This window comes from Scyliorhinus canicula, chromosome 5 (assembly GCF_902713615.1).
Source record: "Scyliorhinus canicula chromosome 5, sScyCan1.1, whole genome shotgun sequence".
NCBI classification, from domain to species: Eukaryota; Metazoa; Chordata; class Chondrichthyes; order Carcharhiniformes; family Scyliorhinidae; genus Scyliorhinus; species Scyliorhinus canicula.
Genome location: NC_052150.1, coordinates 164,345,377 through 164,362,605, shown reverse-complemented (window position 1 = coordinate 164,362,605; position 17,229 = coordinate 164,345,377). Strand labels below are relative to the sequence as shown.

The following is a 17,229-nucleotide window of genomic DNA, read 5'->3' as shown; positions in this document are numbered from 1 at the left end:
AACCACGCTAAATCACCCTTTAATTGGAGAAAATGAATTGGGTACACTACATTTAAAAAAAAAAGAAAGGTGTGAGAACGAAAACATGGGACGGGATTCTCCCCGTACCCGGCGGGGCGGGGGTCCCGGCGGGACGGAGTGGCGTGAACCACTCCGGCGTCAGCCCGCCCCAAAGGTAGGCGGAATCCTCCGCACCTTCAGGGGCTAGGCCAGCGGTGGAGTGGTTTGCGCCCCGCTGGCGTGGAAGGCCTTTGGCGCCATGCCAGCCGGGGCCGAAGGGATTCCGGCGGCCGGCGAGAGCCTCGCATGTGCGGGAGCGTCAGCGGCTGCTGACGTCATCCCCGTGCATGCGCAGGGGGGGGGTTCACCTACGCGTCGGCCATCGTGGAGGCTGACACGGCCGACGCGTAGGAAAAGAGTGCCTCCACGGCACAGGCCCGCCCGCGGAACGGTGGGCCCCAATCACGGGCCAGGTCAGCGTAGGGGCACACCCCGGGGCCAGATCGCCCCGCACCCTCCCCAGGACCCCAGCGCCCATCCATGCCGCCAGGTCCCGCCGGTAATGGACCTTGTCTACTCTACGCCGGCGGGACTGGCAAAGAACCAGCGAGACCTTGGCCAATCGCGGGCCAGAGAACCTGTGAGCGGCCGGCGACCAGCGCGGCGCGATTCCCGCTCCCGCCGAATCTCCGGTGCCGGAGAATTCGGCGACGGCGGGGCGGGATTCACGCCGCCCCCCCCCCCGGCGATTTTCCCACCCGACAGGGGGTCGGAGAATCCCGCCCATGGAGTGGGGCAGCACGGTAGCACAGTGGTGGGGCAGCACGGTAGCACGGTGGTTAGCACATTTGCTTCACAGTGCCAGGGTCTCAGGTTCGATTCCCAGCTTGGGTTACTGTCTGTGTGGAGTCTGCACGTTCTCCCCATGTCTGCGTGGGTTTTCTCCGTATCCTCCGGTTTCCTCCCACAGTCCAAAGATGTGCAGATTAGTTGGATTGGCCATGCTACATTGCCCTTAGTGTCCAAATAAGGGTAGGTGGGGTTACTGGGTTACAGGGATAGGGTCGAGTTGTGGGCCTTAAGTGGGGTGCTCTTTCCAAGGACCGGTGCAGACTCAATGGGCCGAATGGTCTCCTTCTGCACTGTAAATTCAATGATTCTAATCTACCAGTTAGCCTGCCATCTGTTATCGGGAAATTACAAGAGTCTACAATAAAGATAGGGGGAGTGAGCCCACATTTTGATGTATAGAGCCACATGGTAATAGACCCAGAGAGTACACTCTGGAAGCAGCCTACATGAAGAAGCAGCTCCATCCATGACCATATCTAGGATCTGCAAATAGATTAACAATACACCGTTCATGCTTAAACATACAAATCACAAGCTCCTCATAATTGAGACACCATATATGAATCCATCATACAACATGGTACTCAGTGGAGGCATCATAATACAACAATCCCGGTAAACTAATTGAATTTTTTGAAGAGGTAGCAAAAACAGAGGACATAGGATTATAATGGGATGTAATTTACATGGACTTCCATTTAACCCCTCAGAAGAGAGTGTGAACTAAAGCTCATGGAACTGAAAGCAAATTATTGATTTGCTTAGAAAATCAACTGAGTGATAGGAGACAAACAGAAGGGTTAGTGTGCACGACCACTAACTGGCAGAATGTGACAAGTGGTGTCAAGTATTTATTGTATTTGTTCACAACTTTCATGATGGAGTGGAAAGCCACGTATCTAAGATTGCCATTCAAAGTATTTGCAGTATTGCAAACAAAGTAGATGGAAGCATAAAATTGCATGGAGATATTGATAGATTAATTGAATAAGAAGGTGGATTTCAAAATACGCAAATGTAAATTCATCCACTTTCAACTGAAAATTACAGAATGGAGTAGGGTCCAAATTGGAAAATGTGAGAAATAGTGGAGGTCCAAAGAGACTCGAGGGCTCGTGCACATTAATCATTAAAATGTCAGTTATGCACTGAATTATGTTTACTATTCACTGAATGTTCACTGAATTATGTATTTGTATCTTCTGTTCTTCTGAAACCATAAATCCCTTACTAAAATGTTTGTTAAAAAAAATCATGAAAATGTCATGAACATGTACAAAAAATAAAGGCTCCTGGAATACCTAAAGTATAAAAATGCAAAATTTGTGGAACGGTTAAATAAAGCCCTGGTTAGATCACGGCTGGGATTCTCCAAAATCATGGCAATGTGTTGATGCTGGCATAAACACCGAAGTCAACGGGCCTCTTGGCCCAGCGATTCTGCAACCCATAGGGGGCCAGCACGGCGCTGGAGGGCTTCACGCAACTCCGTCTGCCGATACGGGCCCCAGCACTTCCGGCCGCAGGTCTGTGCATGCGCGCAGTGGGCGCTTTTGTGCCGGCCCCCGCGCAACATGGTAGAGCCCTATTGGGGCCCGGTGCGAAAGAAGATAGGGCCCCCCCACCCGGAATACGCGCGCCCACCGATCGGTTGCCCCCGATCGTGGGCCTGGCCATCGTGGAGGCCCCCCCCCCCAGAGCCTGATTCCCCCCCCCTCACTAGGACGGCCCCTGCAGCCGCGATACTGAGCTCCCGTAGGCGGAACCATCCGGGAACCACGCCGGCAGGACTCGGCAGGAAATTGGCCTGTCGACCGTGGAGAATCGCCGTGGGGGCCTCTTTCAACGGCGACCGGTACACGCGACTGTCGCCGATTCTCCGGTTGCTGGAGAACCACGTCTCGCCGTTGGACTCTACCGCGGGCATTCTCCGCCCCGTGCCGATCGGGATTTCAGCGTGGAGGCTCGGAGAATCCTGCCCCACATCTGTGGAAGAATATAATGGCCTCTCTAATGGCAGGTTTGATAGCATGGGGTCAAGAGAGTGGCTGGCAGGGACCCTGCCACTTGCCACCCTATGCCCCGATTAAATTGTGGTGGGACAACCCGTGGGAACCTTTTGCCACTGCACTGCCACTTTGGGCTCTTATGTTGGCAATTAATGCCCACTTAAGAGTCTCATTCTGCCACCATTGGAATTCACCTGCTTAGAGCTAACCCTCCTGCCTTTGCTGCTGGCCCCCATGACCCTCAACCTACAAGCACCAACCCCCTATACGTCTGCTATCATTTTCTGGTGGCCTGGGTTCATCGGTGATCCTGGGCCTCGGGTAGGTGCATTACCAGCCGCAGCCACTGCTGACAACCAATGGAAGCTGCCAACCTACAACTGGCTGGCAATTCTCAATGAGCGGGACTTTCCTCCCCCACATTACACATTCCCAGGCAAGACCCGTTGCTTCCCAGTTAAGTGCCTAATGGGAATCAAATGCAGAAGACCGTCCTGAAAAGAGGCGAAGGGAGCTTTTGCTGACTTTCTAGCCAGCCAGTGACTAGAACTATTAAATGTAGTTGCTAGAATACTGTGAGCAGTTCTGGGAACTACACCGTAGGAAGGACATACTTTTTTTCAAATGCATTTATTCCAAACATATTCAATGGTACAAGAACAGAAATAAATTTTAAAAACACATTCTCCACACCTCACAGATCATAGTTTGTGCAAGATTTTCCCCTTTTCATTCCTCCCCCCCCCCCCCCCCCCCAACCCCCAGCGACGAAAAATTCCTCAAACATGGTCATGAACATTTCTCACAGTGTCTCTTAGGAAAATACTGGTCTTGGAGGGAGTGCAGCATAGATTTATCGGAATCATTCCTGGGATCCAAGGATTCGATGACGAGGCGAGATTACTCAAACTAGAGCTGTATTCCCTGGAATCTTGAAGATTATGGAGTGATTTGATCAAAACGTTCAAGATATCAAAGGGGAGAAATAGGGTTGATAAACAGAAACTACTTCTGCTGGTTGGGGAGTCTAGGACTCGGAGGAAATAATCTAAAACCTAGGGATAGAGCTCTCAGGAGTGAAATTAGGAAACTTTTACACACAAAGGGTGAGGGAATTTGTTACTTTTCAAATCTGAAACTAATAGATTTCTGTTGACCAAATACAATGAGGGATATGGAACAAAGGCAATTGTACGGAGTTAGGTCCCAGGTCAACCAATAATCTTAATGAATGGTGGAACAGGCTCCAGGGTTTAATTGGCCTACTCCTGTTCCTGTGTTGCTAAAGATAATTGGGACATTCTATCAAATCACTGAACCACGTCAGGTTGAGAGAGTGCAATATGTCATTAAAGTAATTCTGGCCAATTATAAGAATACAATAAACAGGATCCGGAGTAGACAGTATAGCCCCATGGAGCTGGCTCTGTGATTCAAAAAGTTTTATGAGGTTTTACATCAACTCACTTTTTGTGCCTTATCTCCCTGAGCCAACAAAAAAGCTGTACTTTGAAATGCTCTTTACATGTAATGATGGCAACTAAACTGAACACAGATTCGTGAGGGAATGGAAGAAAACAGGTTTGATGCCAAAACAGGACAGATCCATCATGACTCATCAGAGGGAGCTTCAAGGGCTGACTGACCCATTCTGTGTTCGCCTCTTATTATATAATCAGTAATACCATCTTTGAATTTAGCCTTCCCAGGGAGCTGTTATAATGTGCTTGGATCTGTTTATTGTTAGTTTTTATAAGTGATTCAGCAAGTCTCACCTAGGTAGTTGTCATCATAATCAGCAGGAGCCACTCCAGTCTGTCGTTCTCCATTCACTCTACGTTTCAAATTTCTGAAGTCATATCCATTTAAAATGTCAAATATTCCTGCAGTAATCACCTGCCCTGTGTCCAAAAACAGGTTGAAAAGACATAAATGAACCAAAAAGATACTTAATGTGCATCATATCACAAATGTTTATCACAATGATCCATCATTGACATAGCCAGATTTCAGATACCAGCTTACTTCAGAAGTTTCAAGTATCTTCCATCTAAAAGCAAAAATCAATGCAAACAATGTTTTAATCAGTCAAGATGAGGTGAAACTAAAAGACTCACTAATCTCAAGTAAAATAAATGTGATTAATATTCATTTACTTACCAATGTACCTGAGTCCAGAACTAAAACTCACCCTTACAATTCACCATTAACACAAATGTAAACAATGTCGGACACTTTTAAATACTCAGTTGGACGGAAAAAAACACATTCAAATTGCATCCCATAACAAAATGGTTGTCATTTTTTTTTTGTTTTATAAAGGAATCCTTCCAGTCTGGACAGGGTACATTTTTAGTCTAATGCTCATCTGGAGCAACACAAAAAGTTTGAATTTTGTCCCAGCCACTGACAACACTTACTGCCATATCTCAAACAATGTTTTTATGCAATGCAATTTCATGAATCGTTTAGATGGTTTGTAATTTTGGCATCATCATTTTTCCAACTAAAAGAAGAGAAGTAACTAAAAAGCCATGGGCTGGATTGTCCGTTCCCAAGGCTGAGTGCCGACGTCAACAGAGCCCATAGCCTACCTCCTGGCCACTCCCCATCACTCCCCCAGCCCTGGCAGGAGCCCCCCTGCAAGCGGCACAGATCCCGGCCGAGTGTGGCAGCGCTGGACACTGTCCGCACGCCCTCTCTCTCTCCCCGCAGCCGGGCTCCCGACCGGTGAGACCACACGTGGCCTGCGCTGTTGGGAAGACGGCCCATCGGAAGTGGAGCATCGCGAGTCGGCCCGATAATTATGTGCAGCCAGGGTTGTGACTACACGCGGCGCGCATCCCGATGATGCCAATTTGGAGGGGGCGGAGCATTGCGACCAGGCGTCAAACCACCGCCTTCCCCAATTCCGGCGTCGGGCTATAGAAAAACCTGTCCCATGTATTCACAGATATTCAAATGGCATGGCAAAAAAGTTTTTTAAGTATCTTTTATGGAATGTGGGCATGGCTAATTTGCCCTGGAGAAGGTGGTGGTGAGCTGCCTTCTGGAACCCCGACAGTCCATGTGATGTAGATATACCTACAGTGTTAGTAGGGAGGGAGTTCCATGATTTTGACCTAGCAAGAGTGAAGGAACGGTGATATATTTCCAAGTCAGGATGGTGAGTGACTTGGAGGGGAACTGCCAAGTGGTGGTGTTCCAATGTGTCAACTGTCCTTGTCCTTCTAGATGGTAGTGGTCGTGGATATCGAAGGTGCTGTCACAGGAGCCTTGGTGAGTTACTGCGATGCATGTTGTAGACAATACACACGGCTATTGTGTGTTGGTGATGGAAGAAGTGAATGTTTAAGATAATGGATGGGCTGCCAATCAAGCGGGCTGCTTTGTCCTGGATAGTGTCAAGCATCTTGAGTGTTATTGGAGTTGCATTCATCCAGGTAAGTGAAGAGTATTCCATAACATTCCAGACTAGAGTCTTGAAGATGGTGGGAAGGCTTTGGCGAGTCAGGAGGTGAGTTCTTTGCTGCAGGATTCCAGTCTCTGACCTCTTATAGCACAGTATTGATATGATAGATTCAGTCAGTTTCTCGTCAATGGAAACGCCAGGGTGTTGATTGTGGGGGATTCAGCAATGATAATGCCATTGAATGTCAATGGGAGATGGTTGGATCCACTCATTTTGGACATGGCCATTACCTGGCACTTGTGTGGCACGAATGTAACTTGCCACTTGTCAGTCCAAGCCTGAATGTTGTCCAGGTCTTGTTGCATATGGACGTGGACTGTTTTAGCATCTAAGTCAATGCCGAACATTGCGCGATCAGCAAACATCCCCACTTCTGACCTTATGATGGAGGAAAGGTCATTGATAAAGCAGCTGGGCTTAGGACACTATCCTGAGGAATGTCTGCAGCGGTGACCTGGGACTGACTTGATTGACCTCCAAGCATAACAACCATCTTCCTTTGTGCCAGAGTTTCCCCCTGATTCCCATTGACTCCAGTTTAGCTAGGGCTCTTTGATGCCACAATAAGCCAAATGCTGCCTTGATGTCAAAGGCAGTCACTTTAACCTCACCTCTGACTTTCAGCTCTTTTGCCCATGTTTGAACCAAGACTGTACTGAAGTCAGGAGCTGAGTGACCTTGGCGGAATCCAAACTGAGTGTCAGTGAGCAGGTTATTGCTCTGCAAGAAGTGTTGGATAGCTCTGTCAACAACACTTTTCATCACTTTGTTAATGGTCAAGAGTAGACTGAGGGGTTTGGAAATTGGCTAGGTTGGATTCCTCCTGTTTTTTTGTGGACAGGACATACCTCGGCCATTTTCTATATTGCCAGGTAAATGTCAGTGTCAGAACTGGACTGGAGCAACTTGGTTAATGGCGCTGCAGGTTATGGAGCATAAATCATCAGTACTATTACCGGAATATTGTCAGGGCCCATAGCCTTTGCAGTATCCAGTGCTTTCAGTTGTTTCTCGATATCATGTGGAGTGAATTGTGTTGAATGAAGACTGACATCTGTAATGCTAAGGACCTCAGGAGGAGGCTGAGATGGATCATCCACTGAGTATTTCCGGCAGAAGATGGTTGTAAATGCTTCAGCCGTGTCTTTTGCACTGATAGACACTGGGAATGGTACAACATAGATTTACAACAGGTTTTCCACACAGCAGACTGAAATTAATGGCAGTCCACAGCCCCTTCGAAGAGATTCCCAGAAGCCCTGATGATTTAAACCTGAATAGCCATTTAATTGCCTGCAATTAGGGCTCCTCGGGCCTTCATGACAAAACTCCTACCTCCTAGAACACCCGGCCAGTCTCTGGCATCTATTCACTACCAGCAGCACCACTGTCAATTGATGGCCACTGCTAGTTCTTTGGACGCCCAGGAGGAGGAGCAACCATTGAGGCTCCAGAACCAAGGAAGTTGCCTCACCGAGACCAGTCAGACAGGCTCCAGCAAGGTGAGAGTTCGATATGGGAGGCAAGGGATCTGTCAACATAGTGGCTCTTACCACTGATATGGCCCTCTACTGGTAGAACAGGATAGTCCTTAAGTGGCATATTAAGGACACTAGAATTTTCCTGGGGGTGGTCTGGATCCCCTGCAGTGGCCAAATCCTGATTAATGCCGGGGGCAACCACCTGGATGCAGACTGGGGACCAACACTCCAAATAACATTTTTAACCCCCCCCCCCCCCCCCCCCCCCCCCCAGGTGGTCATGACTGTGAGGTGGGCCACTGCAGCCACACAGACCCCCCAGGTAAGGATATTCTCCTCTATGTAGTAGTCTATTGTGGCCAGCATAACTCTCACCTTTATTAAAAAGACTTCAGAGGGTGCCACCAACTTGGGGTACACTCCTTCTGTCTTATCTACATCGGCAGCTCCCATGTCTGACAGTGAATGTACCATTATGTCAGAGCTGGAGGGCCTCCTATTGGTCCTCCCACCTCCCTTAATTGGGGCATGCACCTCAGCTATTGATTGGCCATTCTCAGCTACTGACGCAATGCGGAGTCAGGACTGGAAATGGTCTTGACATTGGGGACCACACCAAGAAAATAAATCCTGCTCCAAGTCTTTGGGTTCCAGGCTAGGACAAACAGTCTGCAGAAATTTGTGAAGGGTACGTCAGCCATAGAGGGAGAAGCATCTCTTCTTGGGGGTCAGAGTTGATTAACTTTGCTAATATCGGCTGGAATTTTCCAACTGTTCAAGCCGGAGGGATCTTCTGTCCCTCCGACGGCGCACTGCTGCCACAGGTTTTATGATGGCAAGTGGTGTATTCAACAGGCAACCCCGTTGACAATGGCAGGACGAGAAGATTCCGTCATCGACCAATGGGAGGCTGCCTCCGCTGCCACCAAAAGCACGGCGGGTTGCGTGGAAAATTCCATTCCTGTCATAAAATGAATTTAGCCTACCAACAGGCATAGGCCGGAATTTTCTGGCCCTGCCTTCTGGTGGGATCTTCCGGCCTTGCCAAAGTGAATGGACTTTTGGCATACTCACCACATCCACTGTGGGGGAACCTGCCTAGGCATGGCTGGAAAATCCCGCCCGTTTGCTGTTATTTTCTATTATTCGGATCATGACACAAGAAATTGAAACTTGATGTAAACTGTATTCTGCTAGTTCATATGTTACAAGTAAAATCAATTCTTGATTTACAATTCAATTCATCTCACTAAAATCCAGGAGAAAAGCATAAAGGGAATATGGGAGCTCGGGTATGTCATGCAAGTAATGTATGTTTTCATTGCAACGTAAAAAGACTGGATTAGATTTTTTCACAGCTGAATGTTTGAAACATTGAGCAATGGAACATTATTTTATTAAGAAATGAGGTTCTCTCTGGCATCGCCCATATGTAATCCAGTTTGGAATGCAGTTGAAATATTGGCAAATCCAGATAACTGTAGCTATTTATAAAGTGTTCTGGTAAAAGGACGTTTGTAACTGCTTAAAATTTAATTGTTTAATTCAAAACTTATTTCTATGTTTTAAAGATTGATTTTAGGAATAATTACATCTGGTGCATGGGGCAGAAGTTTGGATCTCCGAAGGGAACTTGACCAGAGACAGGCTTGCCCTCAGTTTCAGGACACCGACCAGCTGTTCCCACCTCAGGGCCATTTAAGAGCATGCCAATTCAGGGCTGGAGCAGTCAACCACAGGCAAGTGGTCGGTAATTGAGTCTATTAAAGGGTCAATTAAGGTCCCTCTGCCACGGACTGGAATTTTCCAGTCGGGTAGGCAGAACCATCACGATGGTTGGAACACAGCAGATGAAAGCAGGTGGCTGACCTTGGAGAAATTTGCCTTGGTCACCTCATCAACCACCCTCCCAACCCCAACCCCCCCCCCCCAACCCCTTTCACTAGTCTGTGACCAATAAATGGCCATCGCTGCTGCTGCCACAGGTTGCACACTGAAGGGGTTTCACCTCCACAATGGCATTCCCCGCAGTTGTGGCCAGTTTTTATGGAATACAGTTTCGGGACTTTTCAATGGCGCCTCCATCTTGACATGCCCTCTCTCTCTCTTACCTACATCTGCACTGCGGACCTCTGACAAAGGGGCTGCTGCGCTCTCAATGCTGGAGGGTCTCCCATTGGCCATCCAGCATTGGGAACCCACCCAAGGTCCATAATTCAAAGGTAAAGCATGCTCTCTGATCACTGGCAAACACTCTCTTGTTGTATCCTCTCTTTTGATATCATAGGGCAGGGTTCCTCAAACATTTAAAGCTGTTGAACCCCTTAGTGGCCTTCCAAGAGCATTGGTGACCCCAAAGACTCTCATAATGCCGACACCCCCTTTTTGCTACGTAAAAGGTGCAAACAGAGAAATCAAATGTAAGCAAGCCTTTTCTAGCTATGTCTATATATATTTTAGGAATTAGGAAGATGCACGCAGTCACAAATACATTCTCCAGCCACGTGGCCCCCATACATTATGCCCTGGCCAAGCCATGGACCCTCCCATGGCCCCTTCACATCAACCCCTGGAAATAGTCCCCATTTTAGGAGAACCGAACCTAGCAATAATTAAAAAGATCTCTTCCTTAAAAAAAACCTATGTTTCACATTTTGTCATTTTTAAAGGGAGGAGCGATCTGGAAAATTGATTCTCATATTGGACACACACATCTCTCTCCCTTATACACACACATCTCACACAAACACTCACCCCTCAAATGCTCGCTCCAAGGCGCGCACGATCCGTTAACTCAAAACGTTAACTCTGTTTCTCTCTCCAATGGCAGCTGATTATTTGATTCTGGGAGCACTCGCAGCATGTTGCAAATCTTTGCTCACCTTGTGATAAAAAGACCAACTGCAGCATGCAACTTCAGGTTAGATCAGCTGCTCACTAGCAGGCCTGAGGTAAAACCTGGCACATCAGTTTTAACCACGGGTGACGGTTGTGAGGCAGTCAGGTTGCTAATGGGCCACATTACTTTGAAAGGCTAATCATTCTGGCGTCACTTAATTCCTTGGACTGTATTATTTATAGAATGGAAATGACTGCACAAAGCAAACACTTTGTTCACCACATGGGACCCCGTTAAAATTCTTCTGCTATATAATTTTAACCTTTTGCCCTCCATTGACAAGATGGGTTTTTATTGATCAGCTGGTAAAATCTGGGCAAATCAATGCACCCAGAAGTGATCTTTATATAGCTGTATCTGAAAAGTGAATACATTAACCTGCATTATTAAATATGATTCTTTCCCTAATGCTTATGAAATAATTAGTGAATACTTATTCATTCAGAGGTAACACCGGTAACTCTAAATGCTCTGTGACACAAAAGAGGTAATCTAAAGCCCCAGTTCGCTATGAAAATGGCCTTGGGTGATAATACAGGTTTACCTGAATTAAATTTACATAGGAACATAGGACCTAGGAGCAGGAGTAGGCCATTTGGCCCTTTTAGACAATTCAATAAGATCATGGCCGATCCGATTGTGGTCTCAACTCCACTTTTCCATCTGCCCCGATAACCCTCGATTCCCTCATCTATCAATAATGTGTCTGACTCTGCCCTGAATAAACGCAATCACCCAGCCTCCACTTCTGTCTGGGGAAGAGAATTCCACACACTAATGACCCTCTGGAAAAAAAAACATTCTCCTCTTCTCCATCTTAAAAGGCAGACCCTCTTACTTTGAAAATGTGTGCCTTGTTCTAATCTCCCCCACAAGCATTTACCCTATCAGGTTCCCACAGGATCTTATATGCAAGATAACCTCTCATTCTTCTTTTTTTTCCAATTAAGGGGCAATTTAGCATGGCCAATCCACCTACCCTGCACATCTTTGGGTTGTGGGGGTGAAACCCACGCAAACACGGGGAGAATGTGCAAACTCCACACGGACAGTGACCCAGAGCTGGGATCGAACCTGGGACCTCGCCGCAGTGAGGCAACAGGGCTAACCCACTGCGCCACCGTGCTGCCCCCTCTCATTCTTCTAAATGCCAATGGGCCCAACCTATAACTGCTCAATATTGCAAAAGTTACTAGTGGCATCTTTGTTCTTACACAACATACAGCATGCAAGAGAATTAATTTATTCCCTGTAAAGCTTCCATTGATTCATTTGTTCAAACACAATTTTTTAAAAAGGTGATGCCAATGAATGTGAACTCTGACACCAGAAACAACAGAAATCACTGACTTACAGGATTTCTCATTTCAAATGTAAAGGTTTATCAATGCATGGAACATAGATGCTTGCTTGCATAATAAATTCAGATGGTCAGACCTAAGAACAAAGAGCAAAGAACAAAGGAAAGTATAGCACAGGAACAGGCACTTTGGCCCTCTAAGCCTGTGCCGACCATGCTGTCCGTCTAAACTAAAATCTTCTACACTTCCGGAGTCCATATCCCTCTATTCCCATCCTATTCATGTATTTGTCAAGATGCCCCTTAAACGTCATTATCATCCCTGCTTCCATCACCTCCTCCGCCAGCGAGTTCCAGGCACCCACCACCCTCTGTGTAAAAATACTGTGTAAAAATAGAGCAAAATAATGTTTTCTTTCCACTGACATCACCAATCTACATTAACTTGAGAAGGGGAGCATCATAGTGTAAATATGAATGTGAAGTTCCAGGTTGCTACCAAACAATTTTTCAGTTAATGATTTCTTCAGCAATGGGGCAGGGACTACATTCTATTCTCAGTCCCTATAATTGCTACTGTATAGGTGCACTATATTTTAATAATTTATTACGGGGCTGGCATAAATTTCTCTACAAATTCTTGGAGAGGAATGAACAAATTTTAAAACATAAATACATCTGAACAATGCTTTACCAGCAAGAATCAAAAACAGATGTATATTCGTCTCCATTTGGAATTCTTCCCCAGTAAAGCATTAGAACCTTTTAGTATTTAAGCTCTCTGCATCAAAACATTAGAGGCTGAATTTTAAGGGTAACTTTGGGGTAGTGGGGGTGGGGTGAGGGGAAGGTGGACAAGGTGGGGTATTGCTTGCCCGCGCCCCCTTCTTCCATGACCCCACCCTCTCAGGAGCTTCACTGGGGGCAGCCTTAATGAAGTAATCATGGGACTTTTGACTCTCAGAGCAAAGGAAGTCCTGCCCTCAAGAGGGTAATGTTCTTTGATTATGCTGATGTTGAGTCTTGATGTGATAGTGTTAACAAAGAACATTAGTTTTACAATAAAACTATTTATTACTAACACTACTCTAAAATAATGTGGAGATGCCGGCGTTGGACTGGGGTGAGCACAATAAGAAGTCTTACAACACCAGGTTAAAGTCCAACAGGTTTGTTTCAAATCACTAGCTTTCGGAGCACTAAAAGATTACTATAATGTCTAAGATTAATACGGATGAAAATAATGGTCTAATGCTAACTTACACTAAGATATTACAGAGCAACCCTAATATGCGACTGATATCAACTCCTTACTAACATCTTGTCCTGTAACACATGGTGTGTCCAGGTCACATGCATGCATACTCTCACCTCCTGCTAGTCGGATGCTAGAACTATGACAGAAAAACATATAGGGCTGGATTCTCCGTTACTGGGACTATGTCCCCCACGCTGGCGTCAAAACTGTGAAGTTTGGGCCACAAAATCCTAGCCCTGCAGGGGGCTAGCAGGGATCAGGCGTAGATCTAGCAGCTTTTGCTGCAGACACGAGCCCCCACACTTCCGGGTTGGAGGCCACGCATGTGCACACGGCGACGGCCTCCAGCGGCTGGGGCATGCTCCATGGCAGTCTCAGACTGCGGAGCTGGACCCTAAAAATAAACCCCCCCGATCGGCCGCATGCCCAACCCTGTCCACCCACACAAACATTTCCCGGCCGCCTATAAGGTTCCCCCCTGCCCTCCGATCGGCCCGCCCCCAGCGGACTGAGTCCAAAACCGCCACACGCGTATCCTGATTGGCTAGACCACATTAGATCCACACAATCGGGACTTTGGCTGGTCGGGGGCGGAGAATGGCAGAGCCGGCCTCTGGCAATTGCCACAGGTAGGTCCTACGCGGCACAGCGTACTCTCTGAGTACTCTGCTTTTCAAGGCCTGCAGAAGCGGGGTACCGGCGCCAGTCCCGATTCCGTGCGGGAAAATGGATTCTTCCCCCCCCCCCCCCCCCCCCCCCCGCGCTGGCTGCAATTTCGGCGTCGGGATGCGGAGAATCCAGCCCATAAAATTTAGAACACACATAGAGATGATGATGATCTACTCACATTATATACAGATGATAGTCTTTCTATCATCACATCCTCCTTTCTTTCAAAATCATTTTGAATCATAATCAGTTCCATTCAAACTATGCACAGATACATTGAATTTAGTCATGTAAAACTGCATGCATGCGAAAGTAACTGTTCAACAGTTCAATCGATCAGGCTTCTGCTGTTGAACCGCATTTGTTGCCTGAAGTGGTCTCTTTCCTGTGTTTGTTGTGTTGAAATATGTGTTGACCTCTTGCTTTCTTTGCTCTATTTTTGAAGAACTATTGACTTCTTGCTTCTTGAAAGATCTGTTGCTGAAGCATGAAGAACTCTTGTTCTTTTCTGTTTTCTCTCTCAGGGCAGGCTTGGTATTTATACGCACCTTGATCAATATTTTTCTCGAGCATGAACTGGTCTAATTGTGAGACCTGACTTTCTGAGGTTTCACGGAGTTTGGTTAGGTTTTCCTGCAACCTCTGTACATCTTCAACTCATTGTAATATCTCATGGTCTTTTGCCGCCTGCTCAACTCCCTGACTTGATTATGTTAACACTTCGATAGCTTGTTCCACACCAGGAGCTTTCTGGGTCTGGGTGGCCATCTGCAGGGATTTGTTAGCTTAGGAAGGTTGGTCATGTAAGGTTTCTGTCTCTCTTTGAACCACCTCTGTTTTCTGATTTGCTCTTTCCAGATCTGTCCTGATAACTTCAACTTCATCCACTTTGACAGTTGATTCTGCATCATACTTTGCTTTTAAATCACATGGCTCAGTCTGAGTTGATTCCAGGTTTGTCTGTAGCACTTGAACCTTATGATCAGTCTCCTCAAATTTGGAGGCCAAAAATGTTTGAGTCTCCAGCAACTTCCTTTCCTTTTCCGTGAAGTCATTCTGTAATTTCTGCTCTTTCCTAAGAGCACGGCTTTCTGCTTTGCTTTCGATTTTTTCTTGAAGTGCTTTTATTGTTACTTCCTGATTCTTGGCTTCTGCAGGCGCCTTGTTTTGCATTCCTCAAGTGTGTCCCGCAGTTTCTGATTCTCGGTATCTATGCCTTGCATATGCTAGACTTTGAACTGAAGTTGTTGTCCTAGATCTAATGCTGGAACTGAGGTCACTGTTGGCGATCTGCAGAGTTGCATTTTCAGATTGTAATGAGTGGTTCTTCTCCAGCAGAGGTACCTCCAGAGTTTTGGATGTGTCCTGTGATCCAGACCCTTCTGATGCTACACCTTCCATCGACTCAGGATACTCAGCTCTTTTTTAACCTCTTCAGAGTCAGACAGCCCTTTCAGCTTTTCCTCTAGTTGCTTGAGTGTGCTATTCTTTGCACTGAGCTGCTGTTCTCGCAGATTATCCATCGCCACTTGCAGCTCTGCCTTTTTCTCTTGTAGGCAGGTTTCCATATCTCCTGTCTTTCTATTTAGCTCTTCCTTCTGGATGTTCAGTTGCTTGATTTTCTGATGCAATTCACCTATCTCAGTTTGTAGTTTCTGCAGTTTAAACACAGCATTTCTGTTGTTGTCTTCCCTTGCTTCAAATGCTTCTTTCGACTGAATAAGTTTGTTCTCCAATTCAAGGCAATTCCCTTTCACGTGACTTCTCTGTCTCTCTAGAGACTCAATACTGTGCTGAAGGGAGTTCACCTTTGTGTTCAGCTGGTTTACGGCTTGCCGATCTTTCTCAATAAGCTGTTTCTGCTATGGTGGACTATTTCTGCTCGTTGTAACTGAGAGGCAAGTTGCAGATTTCTTAGTTCCCTCTTCTCTTCTCGTAGCCCAGCTTTTGTCTTCTCCAATTCCTTCATTTCTAGCTCATGATGCTGTTTCAATTCCGAAAGTTCATAATTTTCTTTTGTGAGGCAATGATATGCTACACTGTGCCAGTTGTTATTTGTTTGTCGCTGAAGATCAATGCTTTTTGGCGTATTTGATTTCTTTCCATGCTTTGCAAACACTTGTTGTCCTGCCCATTCTTGTTTTCTATTGTTCTGGCACGACATTTCTGTTCGGTGTTTGACGAGCACCATTGACATCACCGTCGTGTTTCTTTTCGAGGAGACATTTGCCTCCAGAACTCTTAAAGTCATCTTCTGAAGTAGCCATTGGCTTCCCTTTGAAGACTTTGTTTCTGCCGACTTCCAATTTGGTATTTATGCATTGTTTCCCATTCTCGAGGGCACCTCTATCTTCTAGATCCACCACCCTTACAGTGGACCGTTTTTTGTAATTGGCTGTGTGCGGAGCTGTGGCCTGAGTCTTGGATTGTTTCTCTGGAGTCTGTATTGACTTTGCATCTATGGCTGCTGTGTGCACCATCGCTATATAGTCAGTGTCGGTATCTGTATAGTCGATGTCTGTGCAGTCGGTGTCTGTATCGTATATTCGCTGTACTATCTGCAGTGACTCACATGTTGCTGCCCCCAGCAGTGATCGCTTGTCTGCTTCAACAATTGCAAATTTAGCTGTGAATAATTGTGCATTCACATCAATACAACTAGCAAAGCGTTCTGGATAGCTCTTTCAAATAATTTTCATTTATTCAAAGAGAAAGAAAATGACTGCGGATGCTGAAATCTGAAACAAAATCAGAAAAAGCTGGACAATCTCAGCAGGTCTGACAGCATCTGTGGAGAGAGAAGGGAGCTAACGTTATGTGCCTGAATGACTCTTTGTCAAAGCTGCCTCTTCTCACCACAGATGCTGTCAGACCTGCTGAGACTATTCAGTATTTTCTGCTTTTGTTTTATTTATTCAAAATTAGGTTACTCACAGGCAGTGGACTCGACATTTCAATTAAATGCTCATCTTTTGTAATAGTGCTATTTCCAGCTGTGTCAATCAGACAGAACCAAGTTTCCCTTCTGAAATATGTTGTTTCAGGACAGATTTTGTAATATGTAAATGTGTTTCAGCAGAACACAAATAAAAATTCCCTCCTGAAAACGAACACAATTTTCAGCTGTTGTAATTCGGAAAAGAGAACTGACCAAATGATCAGTTCTTGTGAATGTGCTGCTACTGGACCAAACCGGAGGATGTATTGGTAAGGAATGAGAGAGCACCAGTGCCAAAAGATCAATGCTATGCTGTAAAATCTTTTTTCCCATAAGTCCCCAAGACTGTCA

General features: G+C 46.2%; 1 protein-coding gene across 1 annotated transcript in view; it reads right to left on the bottom strand.

Annotated features, from left to right (window-relative positions):
• Window positions 1-17,229, bottom strand: part of itga8 (integrin, alpha 8) — a 253,980-nt gene that overhangs the window by 209,837 nt on the left and 26,914 nt on the right. The window contains exon 7 of the mRNA XM_038797951.1: window positions 4,637-4,762. Within this exon, the coding sequence (XP_038653879.1) occupies window positions 4,637-4,762 (126 nt within the window). The remainder of the gene's footprint in view (window positions 1-4,636; window positions 4,763-17,229) is intronic.